The sequence below is a fragment of the Cetorhinus maximus genome, chromosome 20, assembly GCF_964194155.1.
Source record: "Cetorhinus maximus chromosome 20, sCetMax3.hap1.1, whole genome shotgun sequence".
Classification (NCBI taxonomy): domain Eukaryota; kingdom Metazoa; phylum Chordata; class Chondrichthyes; order Lamniformes; family Cetorhinidae; genus Cetorhinus; species Cetorhinus maximus.
Genome location: NC_135898.1, coordinates 19193585 through 19220996, shown reverse-complemented (window position 1 = coordinate 19220996; position 27412 = coordinate 19193585). Strand labels below are relative to the sequence as shown.

Genomic DNA, 27412 nt, shown 5'->3' with positions numbered 1-27412 from the left:
ATCTATTAGCTGTCTAATTCTAACTCACCTCCACTAACTATAAGACGTAGCAGACAAATTCTGTACTCTGTTGGTTTCAAGTAAAATTACATCTGTTGCAGATTCATATGAAGACAATTTTTGAGCATTTATATAGTTAATGTGTACTTTTTTCCCTCTTTTATTCATTGTGGTTTTTTAAAAAAAAAAATGAAAACAATTGATTTGGAGGGTGTAGCATTGAGTGAGAAATCCAAATCCAAATCCAGGGAATCTTTTTAAAAAGTGCCTGATAAGAAGATTGATTTTCCCTTTGAACAGTTACCTTTAATGCTGGAGTCTCATCTTCCTCATCTTCATCCTCCTCTTCCTCAGACACAACAGTGTTTGAAAAGATCAGAGGCGTCCAGCGTAAACTGTCAGGATCAACTTCAATCTGTCGTGGATTAGCTTGAAGCTTTGCCATGTGCTCCTGAATCAGCTTCTCCCGACGAATGACCAGAAACCTTGCAACAATGTTGAAATAAACTCATTAAAAGGATACTGTCAAACAGAAGCACAATGAAATTTCAAACACCCAGCACTTAGGACCACAGCAGTATTAGTGTGGATCTGTAACTGTGCTCTTGGGTATTGCTATTTCAGTAAACATAAATTCCTTTATGATTCAAAAATAATTACTGAAAAACCATTGTTTACTTGCGTTCACTTATTTCAGATTAGTTAGGATACTTTTCTGAATGACTGCAGGAAACTAGTGCACTAAATGCACAAAAATTCATTTGCTTTCCTTTACTTTTTGCTGCATGCTTCCAAGGAGGAGGAAATGTATAGAGGTATTCTCTCCTCTTTGTGAAGAACAGAGCAATGAGAAAAATGAAATTAATGGCCACATACCGGTCGTTGCGTAACTGTAGCATCTTTAGATGCTGCAGTATTGTGGTGATATCCTGGGGGCAGATCCCTGTTAACTTGCTCAGTTTCTTGATGCTGAGTTGCTTGTCATGACATTGGTGAAGGCACTCCAAGATCACACTCTTCCAGTACGCCATGTATGAGAGGCGGCCCAGGTCAGACAACGGCTTCTCTGGCGATCCAGCCTGGCCTTCCCGCTTTGATAGTAAATAACCTGCTCGGAGAAAATGTTTTGCCTATCAGTTTTCAAACCATGTAGAACACATTATTACAAAATATCCAAAGTCAGATTCAAAGGTTAACTTGTGATACAAGAGCATTTTACATATATTTTTGCACCAAGGAATAAGGGAGGGTAAGTGATCACTTCCCTTACACGTACTGAACATAACCAATTGGCTATCTGAAGAGGCAAAGCCGCCTTTCCCAATTTCGCCTTCAGTTAAACAATGCTCGCAACTATGATCAATGCAGTGCCAAGGAGGTGTGGGGGGAAATGTAGGTGTAGAAAGAAAGCAACAAATATAAGCATAACACAGAACAACCAGATGGCAAAAATGAGTTAACCCATGCTGCAGCTTTTGTTCACAGCTAATTACAGTATGGCATTGGCAGGAGTCTGGGGAAACAGCTGTCCAGCTGCCTCAGCTGCAAAGTCCTGTGGATGGATCTCAACAGGGAAGATAATTAAAATAATAGGTCTGATTCCAATATTAGTTCTTTAATGTGCACTTCCCTCACAATAGCCAGGAAGTGGATGGGAGAAGAACATTAGGGAGAGTGTTTCCTTTTAATCAAAGACTGGGTGGGGGGTGGGCAAATGGAAAGAGGTGATATGGATGGGGAAGTAAGAGGGGAAAGAGAAAAGAGGGGACAGAGAGAAGTGAGAGAGGGATAGGGTGAGTGGGGATAAAAGAGGTAATGAAGGGCGCAGGGATGAGTGAGAAGAGGAGGAGCAAAGGAAAAGGCATGAGCAATCAGTGAAGAAAGAGAGGGAAACCAGCGATATGAATGAAGGTGGGCTAAGTGGAGGATAAAATATCATTGCTTTCTCATGAAACAAAGTCAAGGAATCTTAGTTCAGTTTAAACGTTTGTGTAAAACAAGCAAGTATGGCAGATTGATGCTTGTATAATCTTTGTGACTACTCTTTTGGTGGTTATGCCAATCACACAAGTACTTAAAAATAGTCGGTCTCCTTTTCTTCCAATCAAAGAGAAAACTACTGCACTGTAAAGCAGGGAAGTCTGGTGATATGGAGGAGCTGCCAAGACCAGTGGTGTATCATGATAAAACACCTACACAAGCAAAGCTCACTGAGCTGTCACTGTGGTGAGGGGTGGAGTAGATGGTGGCATTGTGGTAACGTCACTGGGCTAGTAATCCAGAGGCCCAGACTGCTCTGGGACCATGGGTTCAAATTTGGTGGAGTTCGAATTCAATCTTAAAAATCTGGAATATAAAGCTAGTCTCATTAATGGTGACCATGACAACTATCATCAATTGTCGTAAAAACCCATCTGGTTCATGTTCTTTAGGGAAATAAATCTGCCATCCTTATCTGGTCTGGCCGATATGTGACTTGACTCTTAATTGCCATCTGAAATGGCCTAGCAAGCCCACTCAATTTCAAGGGCAATTAGGGATGGGCAACAAATGCTGCCAGCGACGCTAACATCCCATGAAAGGATAAAAAAAAGTTGAGAGTTACAGTCAGCTTAAGGCATGAATGTAGGCATTAACAAAAACAGGAAATGCTAGAAATACTCAGCAGGTCTAGCAGCATCTGTGGAGAGAGAAACACAGTTAACGTTTCGAATCTGTATGACATACGCCAAGTGGGGTGGGATTTTTTTTCATGGTAATTTTCTAAATGTTAGTGATAAAGATACTGGCCGAGAAATTCTGTAGTTCTCCCAATTTCCTTGACAGAAAACCTGCAGAACCCCAGGTCAATGGTGTGAACAGCCTGTGTCCAACATTTAAAACATTTCTCTGGTTATTCCACTACTGCCAAAATCACGGATGGGGATATTTCTATTGAAATTTCATTCACTGATCACCATGATAACTCAAATTGGTGGTGGATGAACTCAAGTTTTTCTTCCCTTTCCCTGATGGTATTTTAAAAAAACACAAACGCTGAAAATTCATTCCTTTGTGTCTACACATCTTTTTCACAGCTCTGCTATATTCCTGATTGATTGATTTTCACAGCTGGCGTGCACAGGATACTGCACTGCTGGCACTAACCATCATTGTTTTGCGTGAAGATGGTCAACCTTTGCTACTTCTGTACTTAGTGAGACCACAGAAATCATCCTCAGAGCTTAAGCACGGAAGTGTTTCTTAATCAATTTGTGCAGTCTTAATAGGCCCCATTTGCATTTCCTTTACAGCTTCATAGCAGTAGGGTGTAATGAGGTTTGTGGCAAAGCTTTTATGCTGGGAAAGGCAATGTTTTATGTTTGCCAGAAGCTTTCACATGGACAGTGATCCACTGGTAACTTTCAAACTCATGTCTTGGAACATTCACTTTCACAAGCCAAGGAGCTGACTCAATGCATCCATTCACATTTTGACAGCGAATAACAGACAGAAAAGTTGTATTAATTTTACAACTTGAACGTGGAACACAAGGCAATAATCAATTCAATAAATGTTGGCCTAGCCAGCGACGCACACATCCCGTGAAAGAATTAACAAAAAGTCCCACTCCACAGGCCTGAGCACAAAATCTAGATTGACATTTCAGTGCAGTACAGACGGAGTGCTACACTGTCAGAAGTGCTATCTTTTGGATGAGACGTTAAAAGAAGGCCTTGTCTGCTCTCTCAGGTGGATGTCAGATTTTCTCCGGTCCTATTTCAAAGAGGAGCAGCAGTTCTCCCTGGTGCCCTGGGGTCAATATTTACTACTCAACCAACAGCACTATGACATATTATCTGGTCATTATCACACAGCTGTTTGTGGGAATTTTCTGTGCACAAAATGCACAATATTTTACAACAGTGACTCCACTTTAATAGTACTTTGTTGCCTGTGAAGCACTTTGGGATATTCTTGAGTTGTGAAAGGCACTAAATGAACGTAAGTCTTTATTTTTTCTTAAGTATCTGGGGGAACCAATCCATTCCAGCAAAGCTGTTTAACGCTCGAAGCCTACCGTCAGGCACTCAGGTTAACGTTCAGCCTTTGCCTCTGACTCTCCCAATATGCAGTATGGCTTGAGTGACTATTACAACAGCCTCTCTGCGTTCCCAAATAATGCCACTGAGACAATGCAGTCCACACCAGCACTTTTGTGTAAACTCAACTTGGCCTCCATATGTGATGGTCAGTGTAACATAGCTGAGGTGGTCGCAGCTTATTCCCCCAATGCGCACAGGGCACTGCCCTGAGTGATGTGCCCACCCCTTCCTTCCTTCCGTTTCACCGAATCTGTTGAAAAAATAGCCTTCTCACTTTCTTCTGCCTCCCAACACTGCCCAGCGTATTACAGCAGTGGGTCGCGGCGGGGGGGCAGGAAGGTGGTAGATTAGCCATTCGATATATTTTACATGCCCACGCCTGGCGGGGGCAGGGAGTGGCTGTAAAATCTAGTCCGCGGTACATTTTCTGCCACATTTAACCAATGGGGAAATAGCTTTAAATGCAAACATATCCCTATTTTCCCCATTACTTATAAGTCTCAATCTTCTTTCCCTGTTAACAGGTTGAACTGGAAATCTGCTTCTAGGCACTTCTAATGTTTCTCTACAACTCTCTAGATACATACTAGGGTGAATGTCCCTGCTACACAGTCCCTTCATGTGTACCTCACCTAAATAGGGCACATTCTTAAGAGTGAAAATTATCCTGCAAGGAACTATAATCACAACGCCGTCTTTCTAATCCAGTGCATAGTTTTCCCACACCCCTTCAAACATTAAAAATGATGCAAGTACTTAAATAAGATGAATACAGTTCCACAAGAGTACAAACAAAAGATCAGAACTGAAGAACAAAACAAAATGCATTACAATTTATCTATAATCCTGTAGATTTCTCCGGTTACAAGAATACAACTTTGTATTTGTAGAAATACAAAACCTATTTTAAAACATCACTGTAAAGGTTTAAGAGCAAAGGAACACAGGACTTAGGAGCAGGAGTAGGCCATTCAGCCCTTCGAGTCTGCTCTGCCATTCGATAAGGTCATGGCTAATCAGGTTGTGGTCTCAAGTTCACTTTCCTGTCTGGCCCTCATATCCCTCGACTCCCTTGTCAATCATAAATCTATCTAACTCTGCCTTGAATAAATCCAATGACCCAGCCTCCACTGATTCCTGGGAAGAGATTCCACATACAAACTGCCTCATCTCCATCTTAAAAGGGAGACCTCTTAATTCTTAAAATGTGTCCCTTAATTCTAATCTTCTCCACAAGAGGAAACATCCTCCTGGTATCTAACCTGTCAGTCCCCTCAGGATCTTATCTCTCTCCTCTCATTCTTCTAAATTCCAAGGGGTATAGGCCTCAACCATTCATCCCTTCTTCATAAGATAAGCCCTTCATCCCAGGAATGAGTTGACTGAATCTTCTTTGAACTGCTTCTAACGCAATTATATCTTTTTTCAAAAAAGGAGACCAAAACTGCACATAGTACTCCAGATGTGGTCTCACCAAAGCCCGGTATAACTGCAGTAAAACTTCCCTGTTATTCTTGTATTCTCAGTGATGTTGTTGTAACGATGCCATTGTTGCATTTTCACATCTCTGAGGAGAGGTAAGCATCAGGTTTTATTTCACAGTTCAGTGTTATGTTGTGCATGGAGGGAGGCAAGACTGTTTGCTTGCTATGAATTGTGGTCATGAATTCTTAAAAAAAAACATTTCAAGAGTTCTCATAAATCTGCTGCAAGATTATCCACTTACTAAAGTCGATGAGGAACCTTCCATATCCCTTCCTCTGGTACTGGGGAAGAATCATGATGCAGGACACATTGTACTTCTGCTGGCAATGCTTCTCCTGAATATGAATGGAGGAACATAAAAATAAATCATAAACCAGGAGAACAAATATATAGAACGTCCATACCAATGCTCCAGGTTTAGCCCTGAGATTCCCAGGTTTTGTGATCATAGGTGCAGGTTTGCCAGGAAAGTTTTGGCTTCCCCCACAGCTCCTCCATAAATTTCATGACCCGGTTTGTGTTTTTTTTATGATTTAAAGTTGCTGCCAGAAAAGCTATTTATAGGGTACCATAAAACCTAGAATTTGTGGCAAGTCTCCAGCTCTAGGAAACATCCTTTCTGGATTTGCATAGAGACAATGTGTTTCATGTTCAAAATAAAATTGCCCGAGTGCAATTTTTAACTTTTGTCCCAGAAGGTAACGAAGTGGCCTGGCATGTTCCAAGGCTCACATGCAGCAGCAATGAGTGATAGCATTTGGGTATGGATCCACAATTCCTCACTGTTACTTGTGTCTGTGAATCCACAAAAGCAAAGTGATTCTGAACAAGCAGAGAGAAAGGAATTAGAGCAATCACTACCAGCCTAAGTTTTGTGCACTTTGTAGTGAGTGGTAAGAGAACCGATTACATTTTGTTCACCGTCTGTGCACTAAAGACAGCAATGTGCATTTATATTGTTCCTTGAACATTGCAAAGTGTCCCAAGGCTGTTCATAATTGTGGGGGCTGGGATTGGAGTGGGTTGGGGGGCACGGAGGGAGAGGTTGTGTGGGAAAGGGATGGTTGGAGCCATGGAGAAGTTAGAGAGTCAAAAGTGCTATTCAAGAAGCAGGTTTTACTGATGGACTTGAAGGTGCGGAATGAACTAGCGGATTAGAGGGGTCTAAAGGAGAGAAGCCCCAGCATGTGGGGAAAAACTACTGAAGATTCTGCCACCAATGGTGAAGAAAAGGAGGGGGAAAGAAAATTGGGGCAGCAGATCAGGGCTGGAAAAAAGGAGGGAGCAGGTTTGAAGATTGGCTGTAGGGCAGAGTGAGGCTGTGCGAAGATCTAAAGATATTAAATTGAGGTGAAGGGCGGGAAACCAATTAAAGCCAACAAGGAGCAAGGCAATAAAAAGTGTAATCGGGTGTGGGTAGAAGAGTTGGAATTCAAGTTTGATGGAGCTAGGGAAGCCAAGAACACCTTGGAAAAGTCAAGTGTGTGTGTGAGAAAGGCAATAATAAGGGGTTTAGTGGCAGCAAGGTGTGCTGCCAAGGCAGACATTTGCACAAGGGTGGACCATTGGGAATCAGGACAGAATTGGGAAAGTTGATCAGAGTGGCTCAAATCTTGCCAATGTTGAGCTGCAAGAAATCCTGAAAAATTCACAACCGTCAGACAAACAATCCATTCACAGAATCAAGGGTGGTAGTACAAAGGTAAAAATGGTTATCAGTGGTATCCATATGAAAGCCAACCATATCCACACAAGAAGCAACATACAGATGAGAATTAAGAGATGGGAGGGAGACTCAAAGATGGGAAAATGTTGAAGGTAACGATGCGGGCTTGGGAGAAGCGTTGGTAGGAGATGTACTGTTATGTGCAGCCAGGTAGGAGTGGAACCATAAAAAAAGAGCAATGTCATAAAGAGACACGGAAAAAGGATGGTGCTGCTGGCCATGTTAAAAGCTGCTGAGGGGAAGAACTAGTCAAAATCAGTGTCATCGGTGACTTTGTCCAGAGTGGTTTCAATATTCCAGCAGGGCAGAAGCTAGGATGAAGAGATTCCAAGTGAATTGAGAGCAATGGCATGGGTGAATTATGTTGCAGATGAGGGGAAGGGAGACTGGAGATGAGGCAGTAACTGGAGAAAATGGTGGGGGTGGGATGTGAAAAAGTAGCCTTTATAAAATGCAGGCTAATTCCGAAAATTGCACACTCCTCAAAGAAAGGGAATAATTAATTATTTTGTGTTGCTCTCTTCTGAATCATGTAAGGCCACAGCAGGGGTAAGTGGGGCTGCAACAGTTGAGCAGATATAGGTGTGAAGTCAACTAAATTTCTTGCAGTCGCCGTTAAGATGTGAGAGCGGTAGTCACAGGGTGGTGAGCCGAGAAGTAACCAATGAACAAATTAAGCTTCAGTCTAGAGCTTAATATAGGGCAGAAAGCTACAAAGCTAATACCACAAACATTACACATTCAAAGACGAGAGATCATCCGGAACCTAAAAAATGTGTTTTAAAAGTTTGGAATGAGTGCTACAATTGTATGTCGCTTGAGTTTCATTGGTTTCTGAAATGAAGAACAGCTGGGACTCACCTTGGAGAAGTAGCCCACGAGATGGCAGCCTTTGCTGTCATTTTGTGTCAATACATAGAAGAGGAAGGGCTCCACATCATAGTACAGTGTCTTGTGGTCAAGGAAGAGTTTGGCCAGTAGACACAGGTTCTGGCAATATATGGTACTGATGTTTCCATCCACCTGTACAAAACAGACAGTTATTCAAAATGGCAAGAAGATGATAAAATATTAAAGCCATTGCCATGACAGGTTCCTTGTTCGGAAGGGCACAGAGAAAGAAAAGGAAAATATTAAATTGTCAAAGCAAGATGCTTTTGGAAATAGCCGAACTTGGTGAAGGACATGGAGAGATTGAAAGAACAAGCATGGGGAGGAGGTAGAGAAACAGATACAAAAATAATTTCCTGGATGTTTCCTATGGAGCCTGATCTGCTAGGTTTCTGGTTGAGTTTTTGGGAAAAAGCAAAATGAGCCAAGAGGAAATACACATTTTATTAAATAAAAGAAAAGTAAAAGAAATGTTCAGCAATGAGCAATTTAACAGAGGGAACTGTGTAATGACTTCCATTTTGCATTACAATTCAAGTTGAATTCAGACACAAGACAGGTTGATGTCAAGCAACATTGCATCCTGGGTTGCATTTAATTTACAGTTTTAAATGGGAGCTATAATTATCAGCATCATACAAGCTGTAAGGTACTACATTTGCATGCCTTCTGATTTATTGGCTTTTTTGGAATCCTTGTTTTATGGTTTAAAACTATTGGGCAATGTGTGTGTATACACATCATTTTCAATATGCTGGACACTATGTAAAAAAAGCGAGTGGCTTTACATAAAATGATTGTTTTGGAGCTTAAAGCCAGGTTTAGTGGGAATGGATACCAAATGCTTTGCTCATGAAAGGAGGAAAATCCATTTTATGCTCTGAACATCCGCATTTAATCACAAGTTAACTGTCCCACAGCAGACTAATTTCATGGAAGCCAAAAAGCCCAAACTTACTTCAAACACGGAGATGTTGTCTTTCCTGTAAATCTCATTTGCAGGCGGGTGAAACCAATTACATTTCTTCATGTGTTGCTGCAAAATGCTTTTGCTCTTCATGTACTTGAGGCAAAATTCACACAAGTATAACTTAGGCAGCCTGAAAGAGATGAATACATAGATAAGAACACAGCCAGAGCATCATCAGTTTTCGCAAAGGCAGCCATTTGACACCGTGCCACCTTTCCCCCTCAAACACACATCAAGCTGCTTGTGTGTGTAGAGGTTTTATTGGCTTACCCACAAACTCTCGAGACACACATCTCTTGTCTACCCATCTTAGAGTAACAGATGTTGCTTTATTTTACACTCAAGAAGAACTACCAATCGTAATTACTGGAACACGGCCCTGTCTGCAAAACTGGAAGTCAGGTGCTGGAACAGGTGATTCAGATAGACTAAGATTCTTGTATGGTTTAGGAAGCTGTTGGTTCTGCTGAAGCCAAGCATCAGCAAAAGTGAACGCCTGCTGGGAAAAGGAAAGCGGGAAACTCTGGTGGGGGTCGGGAAGGTGGGTGATGAAGAAGTGGGAGAAGGGAGAAGCCTGTTAATCATCACTTAATAAAAATGTGAGCTCCGTCAAAAATCTGAAAAAACCCCCACAATATGAAATCCTTCAACGAAGTACCACTTTGGTCGCCAAATGTTGATTGGAATCAGAGATGTCAGGGATAAAAAAAAAATTCAAAACATGGAAGGATAACTGCAGTTGAAAAAAAGGAATCTTAATGGTGATGCAGTATTGCAGGCAATAGAAAAGGTCAAAGCACGCAGAGCCCCTAAGGGCTTCCTATGATACTGTGCTCCCTTTGATAAGTTGCCATTTGTGCTCTTCCCCGAGTCAAAGGTTAGTGTACCTTGTAAGGTTAGGTGGGTTAAGTAAACAGGAAAACGAGCATGAAATACATTCTTAACCCTTGCACCAATTAGTTTAAAAATTGTCTTCAGCTACTTTATCTGTCACTATCTTTTCCCTGGGTTCCCTTCAAAGGGAAGCTTACTATTGGTTAGTATTGCGTTAATGTAATTCACCTTCAAAGAAACGTTGATCTCATATCAGGTTGTGAACAGGTGTTATTTAAAATCCAACATGAAAAGAGTTCAATCCTGAATCGAAGCCTTTTAATACAATACCCAAAATGTACCTGATGGGGGGGAAAAAGACAACCTTGCTGGCAAATTAAGCCAGGCTACTCTTGCACATATTCTTGTGACCAGGCTGCCATCCATAACCTGGTGGGTGCAGAGTATGCAAAAATGGGGTAGAAAGAAGGATGTGAGCAAAAAAGTCAATAAAAAATATTTCAGTTGAACAGTAACCAAAGACACACAAATATCAATTTCGGATTTCTCAATCAATAGTGCAAAACCAATTGCTTCAAGCTCAGGAAAAGCAAAAGCAAATCCATGCTAGCAGAAGCATTGGTTTACTCCCTTTTGGTACAGGTGAATAGGGAGAGGGGTGGATCAACTGCTATTAATTTGGCACCACCAGTTTCTTCAGCAACATCACAATCGCAACAAAAACTATTTAAAAGGAAGTGAATAAAACACATTCCACAATCTCACTCTAACCGCATGTTCTATGCTGACCTTACTGCAGTATCCGAAATACCAAATAACACATTTGTTTGTGGTCAGAACATATCTATTTTCATTACACAGTGGGATTAAGGACCCTGAGTTTCTTAAAAGAAGTGCACACAGACATTAATCACATGCACTAGAAGTAAAGGGGGTCTTGTCCAGTCAAAAGAAAGTGAACTCATGTTCAGTAAACAAGACTAATGGAGTCTCACCCAATGAAGCCCACTCTCGACAATGCAGAGAATCCAACACTGCAACAATTCTGCCTCAGCTGCAACTTTTTTGTTGTCATGCATAATGTGACCTTCTGGATTCCACAACCACTTTTTCTGTGCCTCGCCTAACGAGCTCAACTCCCATTTGCATAGCTTGTTATAGATTTATTGAAATTGCCAATCAATTTTGATTCGATAAATTCCTGTAAATTTAACATTTTCAGCAAATCCAGAAACAAAAACTCTATTTTGTACAGATTCCCGGAATCAACTCCAGGATAATCCAGTTAATGAAAACATCAATCAGGGATTCAAACTAGATCTGGAATCATCATCTCACAACAAAGTCTGAACTTAGCAGTACAGGAAGCAGGTGAAGAATTTAGCAGTGGCTGAGTGAATTCAGGTGAAGGGAGGCCAGCAGCACTGCATGTCTGTTGTGAAGTATCCTTTTAGGACAGCTGAATAATGACATACTGGAACAGATTTTTTTCCACTTGTTAAGTCCATAATTGGTTCACGCCAACCAACAGTGCTTTATGCTGACAGTCAATATTTTCCGGGGCCTGTTAAGTGTGTAGGTGCTCACTGACAATAATCAACAAATATGGCCTCTTTTCCCCTATCTACTCTTATTTGAATCTAATGATTAATGCGTGGGGTTGAGACCCTCTTTCCTCTCTGTCACCACCAGAATAAGCTCATGAATTGCAACCACTGTATACCACTGATGCCCAGGAATGGTATCTTAGTAAGAAATTCCATGCTTTAAGTAGGAATTTGGAAAGAAGTTTTCACAACATTAGACAGTATTAGCCCAAGTGAGATCTTTTTTTTCTATTGTAGTTATCTGTTACAATTTAATTAAGTACACCAATTGACAACACTTTAAGTTGATGATATCAAGGACAGCAGACTGTACTTCTCAGGATGCTATCAGCTGAGAGTATGGCCATTTTTGCATGTTAAAAGCTTGATTTGCTCTAATAAGGCAGGGAGCTGCAATTCATTAGTTAAATCACTATCCACTAATGGTAACAATCAGTGTTGCAGCATACTTCAACGCTGAAAAAGGACATCTCAACCCAATTTAACCACTCGGTTGTATCTCTTTGATTTAATGAGCTCTTTGTGCCTTATTTCAGCATAAAAAGCATTGGAGCTTTGATGATGAGTCTCATTAAAACATATTGCAATGCAAACTGAAAATGTGTGATGGGGGATTGGTGTATAATGAGCTACATGTTCAATGCACAGAGTAATGAAAAGCACCAGTACTGTACATTTAAGTGGTAAGATCATGAATTCCTGATGGTGTGATTTAACTTGGTATATCGCATTCCAACATAGTGAGAGTAAATGGGAACTGGCTTCATCCAAATGATTACATACACAATGTGAGTGATGGGGAAGGAAATTTGAATGCGGTGTTTCCAGTCAAACAATTTTTGGATTCAATCATATTGTTTGAGAGTTCAAGAGAAATACATAACATGAGAATGCCTTCAAAATTTACCCTAGCAAATGCAAAATAAAATGCTGTATTTATTTTTGGTTAATCACTGTTTGACATCCACAGCAATCCATCAGGTTTAACTGTGACAAAATCAAGGCACAGTGATCCACAAAAAATTTGAGGTTTTTGTTAACTGTATATTGAGTGTACAGGATATCCCTGTCGTGGCATGTCTCACTTACCCAAGTTCAGACATTTTAAGCACAGGTTGGTAGACCCTTGGACCCTGAAGTGCACACAGGGACACTATTGCAGTTTGAACCAGCTAAAACTGCACATGTGAACAAAAGCAAGCAGATAAATATCCTGTTCTATGTCTAACCAGGGCTATCCTGCCTGTTAGGCTAAGAGTTGAGTGAGAAGCTTCTCAGCCCTCACTGATAACTTTCTCTCTCCTGGTTTTATTTGTAAGCCAGACTGGCTGGTCAGAAGTAAACAGTATCCTCATCTGTTTAGTTCACATTTAGGATCATGAAATCTGCAACAGAGGGTTAATTTGTCCCTGAGTTTCCATTGCCAGGCAGTGACTGTCATTTCTGGTTCACTGTTACCGCAACGACCTCCCCTCACCACCTTCCCTTGTGAAGGAAGATAGTCAGCCAGTATCATAATGGAAGCTGGTTGACAGAGGAGTTATTGAGCAATGTGAGGTTCTAAGGGAAGTTCAATCAGTCCTCTATTGTAATAGAAGAGAGTTGCATTCTTCTGGTTTTAAATGGCCCATAATAAACTGAAAACAACCACCTTGTACAAGAAAACTAAAAAAAAAACCAATTCCTTAATGGATCATTTTGGCTTAAGGAGAGTTTGCTCCAGAGGACTGTGTTCCAACTATTCATAACACAGGGTCTTCTGAAACTGATTAATGTAACACTGCTCTTTGATGTTATGCAACATGATTGCAAGGCCAAAGGGTGGTCATAATTGTAGAGTATCATATCGTACTGGTGGTGATTCCCGACCAATGGTGTTTCACGCGAGGAACGAGATTGATCCTCCCCAGCCTGTAAAACAACGCTAGCAGTGTGCTGTCAAGTGGTAGTAGTCTGAACACCTTGAGTACTGCATTTAAAATCATTCTGGAATGCTACATGTTAATAGTCAACATTCACCAGGTTTATTATTGATTCAAAATATGGACCATGTCCAAATTATCTTTTAATTCTCCATTACAACTGTTGAATAATTTCCTCTAACTCATGAAAGAAATGACTTGGCTTGTTCTGTAAACCTGACCGTTGAACAATCTCCCTGTGCTTTAATGCAATTTCAAGACTGGCTTTAACCGTGTTTGTAATGTTTCATGCACATTACAGGGAGTAACAGATGGCAGAGACTGAGTGAAAGCTTTTCATTTAACTTGAGGTTTAATTTCCCTGATGTTTAGATTCTAAGACGTTTATGTAACTGACGTGTCCCCCAACAATGTATCTCTCCTGGATAAAATGCATCGAACTGTTTCTTCTTCCTCCTAGTGTTAGCCATGGCTCAGTTGGTAGCACTCTCGCTGGTTCCAGTCCACTGGAGCACAAAAATCAAGGCTGACAGTCCAGTGCAATGCCGAGGGAGCACTGCACTGTTGGAGATGCTGTCCTTTGGATGAGATATTAAACCCCATCTGCCTGCTCTGGTGGATGTAAAAAATCCCATGGCACTATTTCAAAGAAGAGCAGGTGAGCTATCTTCGGTGGCCTGGCCAATATTTATCCTTTAGTCAACATCAGAAAAACAGATGATCTGGTCATTGTCACAATGCTGTTTGAGAGAGTTTGATGTGTGCAAATAGGCTGCTACATTTCCTACATTAAAACAGCGATTACACTTCATAAGTATTACACTGGCCGTAAAGTGCTTTGAGATGTCCGATGGTCCTGAAAAGCACTATATAAATGCAAGACTTTCTTTTTTACTTTCTCTCCATGCAATTAGTTTTATTTACTCAATTTCCAAAAAGGAAAAAGAGAAAGCCAAATTTGAGGTTGTATGCTCAGCTCAAAACATATAGTACCTGGTGTATTCCTGGGGATATGGAGAGGAATACCAGGTCTGGATCTCATATTTTCCAAATTCAATAACAGAAGGTGAGCGGACTTGTGGATCTGGTGGGCCAGTGACTCCAACTTTCTGTTGAAGAAAAACATACGTGTTATAAATATTAAAACTGTCAATTATTTTAATCCCCTAGGTATTCTTAAACAAACAAATGATTTTCTCAACTTCAGTTATAAAGCAACTAGAACATTACTATTTTCCAAATGCACTAAACACAACTGGTTTCCATTGAATAATGTCATCACCCCCAAGTTTCACTCTGCAGGTAGGGATACAGGTTTCCAGAGAATTAGCTGTGTCTTTATTCCACATAGTCTTATGCATATAACTAATCTAACTGCATAGTCACTCTTTCGCCCTCCAAGAGAGATATTCTGTTCACCTTAGTTTTACTAAAGGTCCATTCCAATTCCAGACTCTCCTGCTATTCCTCATATAGTGAGCAGATTTCATGAGAAATTTACTCAATTTCTGCAAACGGCAGCTTGGGCCCTGAAATTTTTCTGCAATTATTTGGGAAACAATGCTACCAGCCCCACCACCTCACCATCCCCATGCAGTGTGCAACCATTTTAAAGAATTATTTTCTCCCCATGGCAATGTACACCACACAGTATTCAGTCTCAGGTTCCCCTCAGAGTTTCATATTGTTTTCCATCTTGGCACTTAACTCAGGAAGAAGCACACAAGAAACATGTAACTCTGAAACACCATGGCCAGCTCAAGAGTAGGAAGGCCTGGGGGCAGAATGGCCGTTTCTTGTCTGTAAATGGTAGTGGATAGCGTGAAGATTGATAGAAACTAAGGGAAAATACATAAAACAATGTACGATTCATGAGTTCCATCAACAATCTAGTTGGCAAATGCAGAGTACTGATGTATTCAGCCATAGTGACCAGCATCTCCCATTTCAAATTACTGTGCTATACTGAGCTAGTTGGCCTCAGCTGTAATGGCAGTTGGACTATGACAATTTTCCTTTGCATGTGAGATGAGATGGTGTGGAAGGAGTGGATAGGCATCATGAGAACAGATTTGGGGGTTCACCACTGTGCCCTGCACAACTCAACAGCCTGCTGACATACACTGTGTACACTTTCTACACCAGAAGGCAGCAGTACCCCATATAAAATGCATGTCACTATGTTCAGAAAAGGAAAAAAAACAGCAACAAATATTTATTCACCAAAAACATGCCAGCAGTTTTCTGGTTTCTTGAACATATGGACCCTATTATTCTCATGATACAATGTATAAAACATGCACAGAATAATGGAATATGTAGAACCAATGGAGATATATTGTGTATTCAGTTAAGAGATTGATAACTGTTTTGCACAGGCATGCACAGGAGTGAGAACAGAGAGAGCTAAAAACAACCGATCTTCCTATGTCCATGGAGCCAAACAGTTTTACTACAGTTACTACAACGCTGACATTACAAAGCTGGAAGAATCAAAATGTACAATTCACCTATGAATTTGTGACAATGGCTCATCTACTACATAATAATTGGAATTTGACTTTTCAGAATCATTGTCTAACGTCAAAAATGCAACTCAATATTGAGCAAAGGGAACTCCTCAGATGCAGTGTGTTACTGGCCCCAACACAACCCTCTTGAAGATATATTAGGGAATGCTTCATTGGAGCATTAACTTTTATTTTTAAGGCTTGGGCTAGTAAACACAAAAACAAGAGCTGGCCAGATGACTTTGCACCCGTAACACTGAGGGTTTATTCAGCACTGAAGGTTCAGTCCAGTGCTGGCATCATTATTGTGTGCTTGGTGACTTGTGCAAGGTACTTGACAGATTTGTCTGCACACTGAATGGAAAAATATAAAGTTTATCTTTCAATGTCTCTTTTAGTTAAAGAAAAGGTTTTCTGGTGTCTGCTAAACACACCATTTCTTCAATTATCCTTCTACTTTTGTTAGTGAAGATTTTTGGGTTCTCGTTTATGTTACATTCTAATTTTTTCTCAATCTCCCTTTGCTCTTATATCCTTTTTCAATTTTCTGCAGCACACACTGTATTGTTCAGTTTTCAAGGATATTCTGTAGCTGAAATTTGTCACAATCTACCCTTTTCAATTACCGTTTAACCTCTATTTCCTCTGTCACTTTGGATGGGACATCTTTCCTCTTATGGGAATACCTATATACTTGGCGCTTAGAATGATAGAATGAGATAGCACAGGAAGGGGGTAAGGCGGTGGGGGGGGGGGGTACCTGGCACATTGTGCTTATGCCAGTTCTTTGGTAGAGCTATCCAATTAGCCCTCCTCCCCCATCCCTTTAAATTTTTCCTCCTTCAAGAATATATCCAATTCCGTTTTGGAAGTTACTACTGAATCTGCTTCTATCACCCTTTCAAACAGTGCATTCCAGATTACAGCAACTTGCTGTGTAAAAAGATGTTTACCTCTGTTGCCTCCAGCAAACATCTTAAATCTGTGTCCTCTGGTTACCAACCCTTCCACTACTGGAATCAGTTTCTTCTTATTCACTCTATCAAAATTATTCATGATTTGAATTCTATCAAACATCCTCTTAGCCTTCTCTACTCCAAGGAGAAGAGCACTCGCTTCTCTAGTCTCTCTACTTAACTGAACTTTCTCATTCTTGGTCCAACTCTAGTGAATCTCTTCTGCACCCTCCCCAAAGCCTTGCCAACATTCCTAACGTGCGATACTGAGAACTGAAAATAGTCCAGCTGAGTCTAACTGGTATTTACAAAGATTCGGCATAATTAACTTGCTTTTGGTACCCTCTGTAGCTGTGGGATAACCACCTCCTGAAAGATGCTGCCAACGAAACTCTCAGCTTCTTGTATGCACTGTGGTGACATTAGAAGTCCCATAAGCTTTGAAACGCTCAGCTCGAGCAGTTACTGCCATGATTTATATAAGTAGTTTTCTCGTGCACACAAAGTGTTCTGGAATTCCCACATGGCACAGGATCTGCATATGATTGGCCTCAGCTCTCTGACCATAGTATGAGAAATACAAATAAAGATTGAAATTTCTTTTTTGCTCCAATGCAGAGTGCAGGATCCCATGTTACAAATGTTTAAAATTGTGAAAGGATGGAGCAAGGCAGACAGAACCAGAATGTTCCCAGAGATGTCCAGAATAAGGGGCCACTGGGGCAAGAGTACAGTTAAGAGATTCAAAACAGAGCAAGAGGCAGTTGAGGCAATGGAATTCACTTCTGGGGAAAGTAGCTGATGCAGAAAATATGTAAATATTCAAGATTACATTAGATTAGTGAATAAAGGAAACGGCGATGAGGGGATATGGGAACAAGGTGGGAAAATGCAAATACAACTACTATCTGTGTGTGCAGAGGGCCAATGCTGACAAAGGCTGGTCAGCTCAATGACTTTTTTCTGTGTTGTAACTCCTATGTATTTCCACTGAATACCACTGACTGCTATGATAAAAGCCACAACTTGAAGTGCTGGCTTATGATCTTTGGTAGATGCACAATGTGGAATTATGAAATTGCAGCTCAGTCATTACTTCAATGTCAAAAATCATTGTCACATTTTCAGGAATTCCTACAGGTGCAGGGAAGCAAATTAGAAGAGCTAACAAAGGAGAGAGAGAGAGATAAGAATGAAAAACAAGTGAACAGGTCGTAGAGCTCACAATTAAATGAAGTGAAATAGGTGGCACATGTACATCCTCCACAGGGACAAAAACAAGCAGCCCCAAGGAGTACTTCTCCATACATGGGTGCTGCTGTAGCAGTGGTGCAGTTAATGAGGTACTGAACCGGTAACTTGAGAAACAGACTTGTGCAAACTATCAAACAATTACATCATTGCCACATGCATCTGTGGAAACCTAAAGGAATATGCTTCATCTGCAGGAAAAAGCTGATCATGAACGGAGCCCTGCATTTGAAAAATTCTAGCTACTCCACTTAACCGTAATCACATGCACAAACATATGAAGATAATTGAAGAAGAATGCTTCTCCTCTTGACGGCCTCAGACATTTCTAAAAGCAGTAAAACGACATCATATGCATACAGTGATCAAAACCTTGAATATCTGGTCTAGTTTTCCAGGAAAATTATCCTCTTGTCACATGACACCAGTTAAAGGCACATCTTTTAACTGAAAGATTTTATGAAGCATTATGTGCAGAAACAGCATTCAAATTTCAAAGCTTCTCATCACAGCAAGAAAAATCACGTAATTATACTATGCATTAAAATGCACATACTGGCTTCTTGCCTACTGCTTTTCTATATTCTTGCTTCTCCCAAGTGCACATATAAGAGCAATGTGCAAAGGAGGCTTGTCAGCCATCTAGTTCAACTTTCATGGAAACCTATAATCCTGCCCGTCAGTGCTACTTCAATCATTCCAGAGCTTTTTCTAGGATAGATACTACATTGTTGTTGAGTTCTTTAGTGAACCATATTTCTGTTGTGTTTCGTTTTGTGAAATTATGCTCCCTATAAAAATCGGCGTGTGTACACAGGAGTAGCACAACATTATATGCATATAATGAAAGGCTTTAATAAATTATAACCTCCAATGTTACACTGGGTTAAATAAACAGAAGCAGGCCCTTCTGCCCAGTAGGTCCATCCTGATTTCTATGTTCTATATGAGACTGCTTTCACCCACTTCATCTAACCCCATCAACAGATCCCTCCATTCCTTTCTCAGTCATGTGCTTATCCAGCCTCACCTTAAATGCATCTTGGCGATTCACCTTAATACTCCTTTGGTAGAGAGCTCCACAGCCTCACCACTCTTAGTAAAAAGTTTCTCCTGAATTCCCTATCTTATATTTGTGACCCTTAGTACTGGTGTCTCCTGCAAGTGGAAACATCTTATCTAATATTACAAAAGGGTTTAATAGGATAGACCTTTAGCAGGTCACCCATCAAGTCTTCTCTTTTCAAGAGAAAAGAGCACCAGCCTATTCCACCTTTCCTGGTATGCATAACCTCTCAGTTCTGGTGTCACTTTAATAGACATTTTTTTGCACCTTTTCTAGTGCCTTGATATTCTTTGAGTAATATGGAGACCAGAGCCGTTTGCAAGACTCCAAGTATGGTCTAACTGAGGTTCTATGCTAGTTTAACATAGCTTCTGTGCTTTCCAATTCTTTCCCTTTAAAAATGAACACCTGTTCTTTGTTTGCTATTTAAATGAGCTTATAACCAGCATAATTACTTCTACAGATTTATGTATCTCCATCCCTTCTGCTCCTCTAACCCAGTTCCACACTTTCCAAACAGTATGTGGCCACCTTAACTTCACTCCAAAATGCACCACCTCACACTTATCTATATTGAAGTTCACTTGCCAATCACATGTCCACTTTATAAATTTACCAATAACTTTCTGCACTTTGTTGCAGTTCTTCTCTGTTTTAATCACACTACCCAATCTGGTGTCATCCACAAATTTGAAATTGCACTTCTGATTAGCAAGACCAAAGCATTAATGTAAATGGTGAAATAAGGGGGATGAAAGATCTGATGAAGGGTCATCTTGACCTGAAATGTTAACACTGTTTCTCTCCACAGATGCCATCTGGATCTGCTGAGTATTTCCAGCCTACGTTTTTATTCCATATTTTCAGCACCTGCAGTATTTTGCTTTTGTGAACTGAAGTGGTCCCAGCGTCAATCCTGTGAAACCATTTTCCACCTTTTACCAGTCTGAGTAGCTACCTTTAACTGCGACTCTGTTTTCTGTGCTTACAGTAACACATGTAGCAGGACAGCAAAACTGAGATTTTGAACTCAACCCAAGGGGAACAAAAAGCCAACAAATATAACCTCATGCCCTTCCAGTCTTACGCAGAGCATTGCACAGGGGAAGAAAGGCCCATGTTTCAATAGACATGGAAACCGGATCATGGAATTGAGGCATTTTGGCATCAGAAAAAGGGCAAGATCCTAGAATTAACTGCAACAATCGTATGCTCCTATTTCAATATGGTTATTAATTTAATTACTTCACAAAGATTAAACTGCCAACTATGGGTCATCAAGGTCTAACTAACAGAGTAACAAAATCTTGTGAGCCATAATGTCAGAATTAGAGTAGCACCCTGTTCATTAAAGCCATAAGACATAGGAGCAGAAATTAGGCCATTCAGCCCATCAAGCCTGCTCCGCCATTCAATCACAGCTGATAAGTTTCTCAACCCCATTCTCCCGCCTTCTCCCCGTAACCTTTGATCCCCTTACCAATCAAGAACCTATCTATCTCGGTCTTAAATACATTCAATGGCCTGGCCTCCACAGCCTTCTGTGGCAATGAATTCCATAGATTCACCACTCTCTGGCTAAAGAAATTTCTCCTCATCTCTGTTCTAAAAGGTCTTCCCTTTACTCTGAGGCTGTTCCCTCGGGTCCTAGTCTCTCTCACTAATGGAAACATCTTCCCCACGTCCACTCTATCTAGGCCTTTCAGTATTCTGTAAGTTTCAATCACATCCCCCCCTCATCCTTCTAAACTCCATCGAGTATAGACCCAGAGTCCTCAAAGGTTCCTCATACGTTAAGCCTTTCATTCCTGGGATCGTTCTCGTGAACCTCCTCTGGACCCTCTCCATTAGGTTTACTCTCTTATACAACAAGCTGTAGGAACTTAGACAAGCATAAATCTGGGCACAAAGTTTGAAATAAATATCCCGGGAACCATAAATCTTTGGTTTAGAATGCCTTGTTTGTGGTATTCAATCATTAATGAAATTTTCCATCTTGATGGCATTCTGAGAAAGGGTGTATAAAATCAAACACGAGCCACGGGGGCATTTTAAAACAAAGCTAAAGTGACCAAAATGCTCATGTTCTAAGGACAAATCTGACTCAATAAAAGATACTTCTACAGATTTAAAGAAAATAGTTCTCAAGAGAACAGGGATAAGTAGTGAACTGAGTTACAAAAAGTTGCTATCATAGCAACTAACAAGGAAGTGAAGGAGATTGAATAACTAAGATGTAATAGTTAAATCTTTTTCCATGTTTTCAATCACACAGGGCCATTGAAAGATGTCTATGGACAGATTCAGTTGGACTCCCAGGATATGGCAAAGGTTTTAGATGACTGCTTTGCATTGGTCTTCGCTTCAGTCGATAATGCTGAGCCTGTAGTAATGCAATGTCCAGTTAACTAAAGTAGTATGTATCAAAGTTGGTGCAAGATTCCTTCAATTCAAACTCCTTCCTTTTACAGTATCAAAGTGTCATTCTGCCCTCTCTATTTGATTGGTGAGGTAACCTAGAAGCAAGATGCTAATGCCATGACTCAGTTAAAGAGCCACAGCAAAGCTCACTGCAGCTGTCAATGGATTCCTGAACTACAGGTCCTGCCATTTCTACTGGGACCATCAACTGAAAATTCCATCCACCATGTGTTCAAAATCAAGTGGACAAGTTCCGAGCTGAGCAAAAGGTAGGTGGGTTTTGGATGATGTATCTTACAACCTTTGTGCTCTCCTGGATCTCGTTTTGATTCCCTGTGGGTATTTGAAAAGGAATTGATCAGAAGGTTTTCTTTAAATTACCTGTGTGTTTTTGCCTCTCCCAGGAAATGGTAGTTCTGTTGCTCAGTTGCATCATGTCAATGAGACAGGATTGATGGATCTACTGGTTTTTTCCAATCTGTCATTTTTATATGTTTGTATGAGGAGAATCATGACCACATCCATGTCTTTTTTACCTCCAGACTTGCACTCCAAGCCAACCTCCCACAAATTCTAGTTCCTCCAAAAGGCCGCCGCCTATATCCCAACTCGCACCACTTCCCATTCATCCATCACTCTTGTGCTTGCTGACTATGCTAGCTCTGAGTCTGATAATACCCTGATTTTAAAATCTTCATTTTGCATTTTCACACATGAAGCTGCCTTGCCCAGCAATTTCCTTGCATGCGGTGCATACACACTTTATCTAAATTGTCTGTTGGAAAACCAGGCACAAATGCCAGCTTCCATTCCCAAAACCGTGTTCTAAACTGCACGGTATCCACCCTCCTTCCATCATTTCGTGGCACCATACGTCCATAAATTGGAATTGCAACACAACTGTCAAATTTCTCCTGAGCTCCCACCTATCCCTGACCTTCTATTTTGCTCCAACTGCTCCTCCCCATCTTAGATAGTATAAAAATCACAGTTCTACTTCTCTTTAGCTCTGAAGAACAGTCATATGGGCTCGAAATGTTAACTCTGTTTCTTTCTCCAGAGATGCTGCCAGACCCGCTGAGTTTTTCCAGCAATTTCTGTTTTGATTTCACATTTCCAGCATCTGCAGTATTTTGCTTTTATCTTAAAGTCAGGGTGTCTGCAGTGGAATAATGTTATAGGTAGGACGGAGTTGGCATCAAGCATCAACCAACTGTTGCCGAAGTTTGGAGATAAGGTGGGCCAGGCGAGTGAAGTCCAGAGTCTCAGAGGACACATTAATGGAGGTATTTCTATAAGGAAGTGCAGAGTCTGTTGCATGACAGAAAGATAGCCAAGTTGGAGGTCACCATAAGATTCAGAATTGGGGAGAAATGTATTTTGGTGCAAGCTTCCAAGACTTGCTACAGTTTAAAAGGCCAGGAAATATCACCACAATTTTCCAACTGCCAGACTCCGATAGTATAAAACAAAATTGCACCAATATTGCCATTTACCTTGATCCTCTCACATTCAATTACAATGTTTGCCATAGTCAAAAACACTCTCGTTCGACACCCTGTTATTGAATAATGCCATCCACTGATGTACACAGGCTTCTGTTGCTTCCAGCATCACTCCAATTATGTCGCCTCACTGTACCAACTGGGGGCTTCCAAATGATAGTGATTCCAGGAAACTGGAACACACATGGAAAGAAGCAGGAATTACCTCAGTACCATTGGCACACCAGTGGCAAATTCCAGAGCCTATGTCAGAACTCAGTTCTGGTGGTGATGGACAAGTTCTCACTTGTTATCATTACACTATCTAGCATGGCTAGATGGGCCAGTGGGTCTTTTCATGACTGCCATGATTGTATCTATCAATTACTGAAAACAGGACTGAATTTCAGAGCTGAGAAGACAACTGTAATCCTTGTAAACTTCTTGCTCCTTGTTTGCAACACTTGAATCACTCAGTTTGTTTGCTGTTGTGTTCCCATTCCCAGGAATACATGTCGGCATATATCTAATTTCCAGAAATCCTTGATCTTATACTAAATGCACTCATGTGCCCATCCCCCATGTGTCTCACAAGTCATACCCAGTTACTCATCAATACGGGCCTTACAAATACCAATTCAGAAACCAGGAGGCTCACAGGGTCTAATAAACAAACTAGCAAATCAAGTAATTTATACTTTTGCCATCTTAGAATCTTCCAAAAGCAGGATGCACCAAGTTAAACAAAACTTCAGCAAAATTAAAGGAACTTGCAACCTTACCTCCCTTCCCCCAAAGAACAAATATGCAGCTTACCCACAGTGACCCCTGAACCAGTTTATCATTCAGTGAACACCAAGAACAGAAAATATTATTCTACCTGTGTCAACGCACGGGCCATCAAACCCCTCCCTTCATGCTCCCACCTCTCTTTCAGTTGAATGCCAAGTGGTAATGCCGACATTCGGCTCCAGTACAACTGCTTGCACATGAGTACGTAGCAGAAAATGTACAAACACACAGCACAAGGACACAGATTTGCAGGGTCGAACAAAGTTGTGCAGTACTTTAGATTTTAAAAAAACTTATCCCTTCAGCCAGGTGCAGAGAAGGGAAAAACACAGAGAAAGGCTTGCACTCTCAGCTCTGTACAAATGAAATGTGTTTTAACTCTCTGGCCACTAAAGTGTTGCAGCAGCTGCGACACAAGTCACATGACCAGTGCTCAGCATCTGATTTCAAAGCAAACAAACACACCAGTTAAACAGAACAATACTGGCAGTTTGCCTTAATCCTTTGAGGGCCTTTGGTATTTGTTTTTTTCCACTTTTCTACACAGCACACATTTGCCCACAATTAATAGCAGCAGGTTACGTACCACAAAGCATACTGAGGCAAAATGTTTGTCAAATGGGTCAAATTTCAATACACTTCCCTTCTTTGTTTCTCCTCTCATCTTTAATGACCCATTCCAATAATTTAAGCTGCTGGCAGTAAATTGCATCTTTACATGCAACTAAAGGGATACCCCATGTTCAACGCCATCCAACACTATACTTAGAAAACATGCTTGCTTAGACAACTCAGCCAAAATTGGAAAAATGTTATCTCCAAAGTATAAATGTGGATACTAATTAGTAACCTCAATTCAGATTTGTGCCTCATCAGCTACTGAAAATCAATATTGTTTTTCGGGACACCCTGGTCCACTCCTCCATCACCCCCTACTCCTCAACCCCCACCTATGGCACCTCCCCATGCCCACGCAGAAGATGCAACACCTGCCCCTTCACTTCCTCTCTCCTCACCGTCCAAGGGCCCAAACACTCCTTTCAAGTGAAGCAGCATTTCACTTGCATTTCCCCTAACTTAGTCTACTGCATTCGTTGCTCCCAATGCGGTCTCCTCTACATTGGAGAGACCAAACGCAAACTGGGCGACCGCTTTGCAGAACACCTGCGGTCTGTCCGCAAGAAAGACCCAAACCTCCTTGTCGCTTGCCATTTTAACACACCACCCTGCTCTCTTGCCCACATGTCTGTCCTTGGCTTGCTGCATTGTTCCAGTGAAGCCCAACGCAAACTGGAGGAACAGCACCTTATCTTCCGACTAGGCACTTTACAGCCTTCCGGGCTGAATATTGAATTCAACAACTTTAGATCTTAAACTCTCTCCCCCATCCCCAACCCCTTCCCGTTTCTTACCCCTCCCTTTTGTTTTTTCCAATAATTTATATAGATTTTTCTTTTCCCACCTATTTCCATTATTTTTAAATCTATAACTGTAATACCCTGTCGTCAATCTTTCCACCCCACCCCCACTAGGGCTGTACCTTGAGTGTCCTGCCATCCATTCTTAATTAGCACATTTTCTTAGATAATATCACCACCTTTAACACCCCTTTGTTCCTTTTGTCTGTGACATCTTTTGAGTATCTGCTCCTATCACTGCTTGCTTGTCCCTACAACCACCCCCCCCACCAACTTCTCTCTCCCCACCGCCCCAACCTTAAACCAGCTTATATTTCACCCCTCTCCTAACTTTACTCAGTTCTGCCGAAGGGTCATGAGAACTCGAAACGTCAACTCTTTTCTTCTCCGCCGATGCTGCCAGACCTGCTGAGTTTTTCCAGGTAATTCTGTTTTTGTTTTTGATTGTTTTTTGCCATTGTTTTCTGCAGCCTTTGACAGGGTTGACCAGACCAACATCTTCCAATGCCTGTCATCCAGTGGGTGAGACTGCATTCACCTGGTTCCATTCTTATCTAAAACCAAAAATTGCGGATGCTGGAACTCCGAAACAAAAACAAAAATACCTGGAAAAACTCAGCAGGTCTGACAGCATCTGCGGAGAGGAACACAGTTAACGTTTCAAGTCCGTATGACTCTTCACCAGAACTAAGGAAAAATAGAAAAGGGGTGGAATATAAGCAAGTTTAAGGGGGGTGGGACAGGTAGAGCTGGATGGAGGGCCAGTGATAGGTGGAGATTGCCAAAAGATGTCATAGACAAAAGGACAAAGAGGTGTTGATGGTGGTGATATTAGCTAAGAAATGTGCTAATGGTGAGATTAGTGGCAGAAAGCAGGACAAGCAAGGTACAGATAGCCCTAGTAGGGGTGGGCTGGGGGGGAAGGGATCGAAATAGGCTAAAAGGTAGAGATAAAACAATGGACAGAAATACATTTAAAAATAATGGAAATAGGTGGGAAAAGAAAAATATATATAAATTATTGGAAAAAGGGGTATCGGAAAGGGGGTGGGGATGGAGGAGAGAGTTCATGATCTAAAGTTGTTGAACTCAATATTCAGTCCGGAAGGTTGTAAAGTGCCTAGTCGGAAGATGAGGTGCTGTTCCTCCAGTTTGCATTGAGCTTCACTGGAACATTGCAGCAGGCCAAGAACGGACATGTGGGCATGACAGCAGGGTGATGTGTTGAAATGGCAAGTGACAGGGAGGTCTGGGTCATGCTTGCGGAACACCTTCGGTTTGTCCTCATCTTCCGACTAGGCACTTTGCAGCCGTCCGGACTGAATATTGAGTTTAACAATTTTAGATCATGAACTCTCCCCTCCATCCCCACCCCCTTTCCGATACCCCCTTTTCCAATAATTTATATATATTTTTCTTTTCCCACCTATTTCCATTATTTTTAAATGTATTTCCATCCATTGTTTTATCTCTACTTTTTAGCCTATTTCGATCCCTTCCCCCCACCCCACCCCTACTAGGGCTATCTGTACTTTGCTCGTCCTGCTGTCTACCCTTAATGTCACCATTAGCACATTTCTTAGCTAATATCACCACCGTCAACACCTCTTTGTCCTTTTGTCTATGACATCTTTTGGCAATCTCCACCTATCACTGGCCCTCTATCCAGCTCTACCTATCCCACCCTCCCTTAAACTTGCTTATATTTCACCTCTTTTCTATTTTTCCTTAGTTCTGGTGAAGAGTCATACGGACTTGAAACGTTAACTGTGTTCCTCTCTGCAGATGCAGTCAGACCTGCTGAGATTTTCCAGGTATTTTTGTTTCCATTCTTATCTATATAGTCATAGCTAGAGTATCACCTGCAAAAGTTTCTCTTTACATTCCCAAGGATCTCTTCTTGGCCTCCTCCTATTCCTTACCCATATGCTGCCCCTCGGCGACACCGCCCTAAAACACATCAGATTCCACATCTACACCAATAACAACCAGCT

At 41.2% G+C, this 27412-nt stretch overlaps 1 protein-coding gene across 2 annotated transcripts in view; it reads right to left on the bottom strand.

Moving 5' to 3' along the window:
• Window positions 1–27412, bottom strand: part of LOC144694909 (histone acetyltransferase KAT6A-like) — a 160380-nt gene that overhangs the window by 19437 nt on the left and 113531 nt on the right. For both annotated transcript variants that reach the window (XM_078565660.1, XM_078565661.1), the window contains exons 9-14: window positions 14514–14629; window positions 9146–9287; window positions 8158–8319; window positions 5812–5905; window positions 877–1108; window positions 305–485 (exon numbers count right to left, since the gene is read on the bottom strand). In XM_078565660.1, coding sequence (XP_078421786.1) covers window positions 305–485; window positions 877–1108; window positions 5812–5905; window positions 8158–8319; window positions 9146–9287; window positions 14514–14629 — 927 coding nt within the window. The remainder of the gene's footprint in view (window positions 1–304; window positions 486–876; window positions 1109–5811; window positions 5906–8157; window positions 8320–9145; window positions 9288–14513; window positions 14630–27412) is intronic.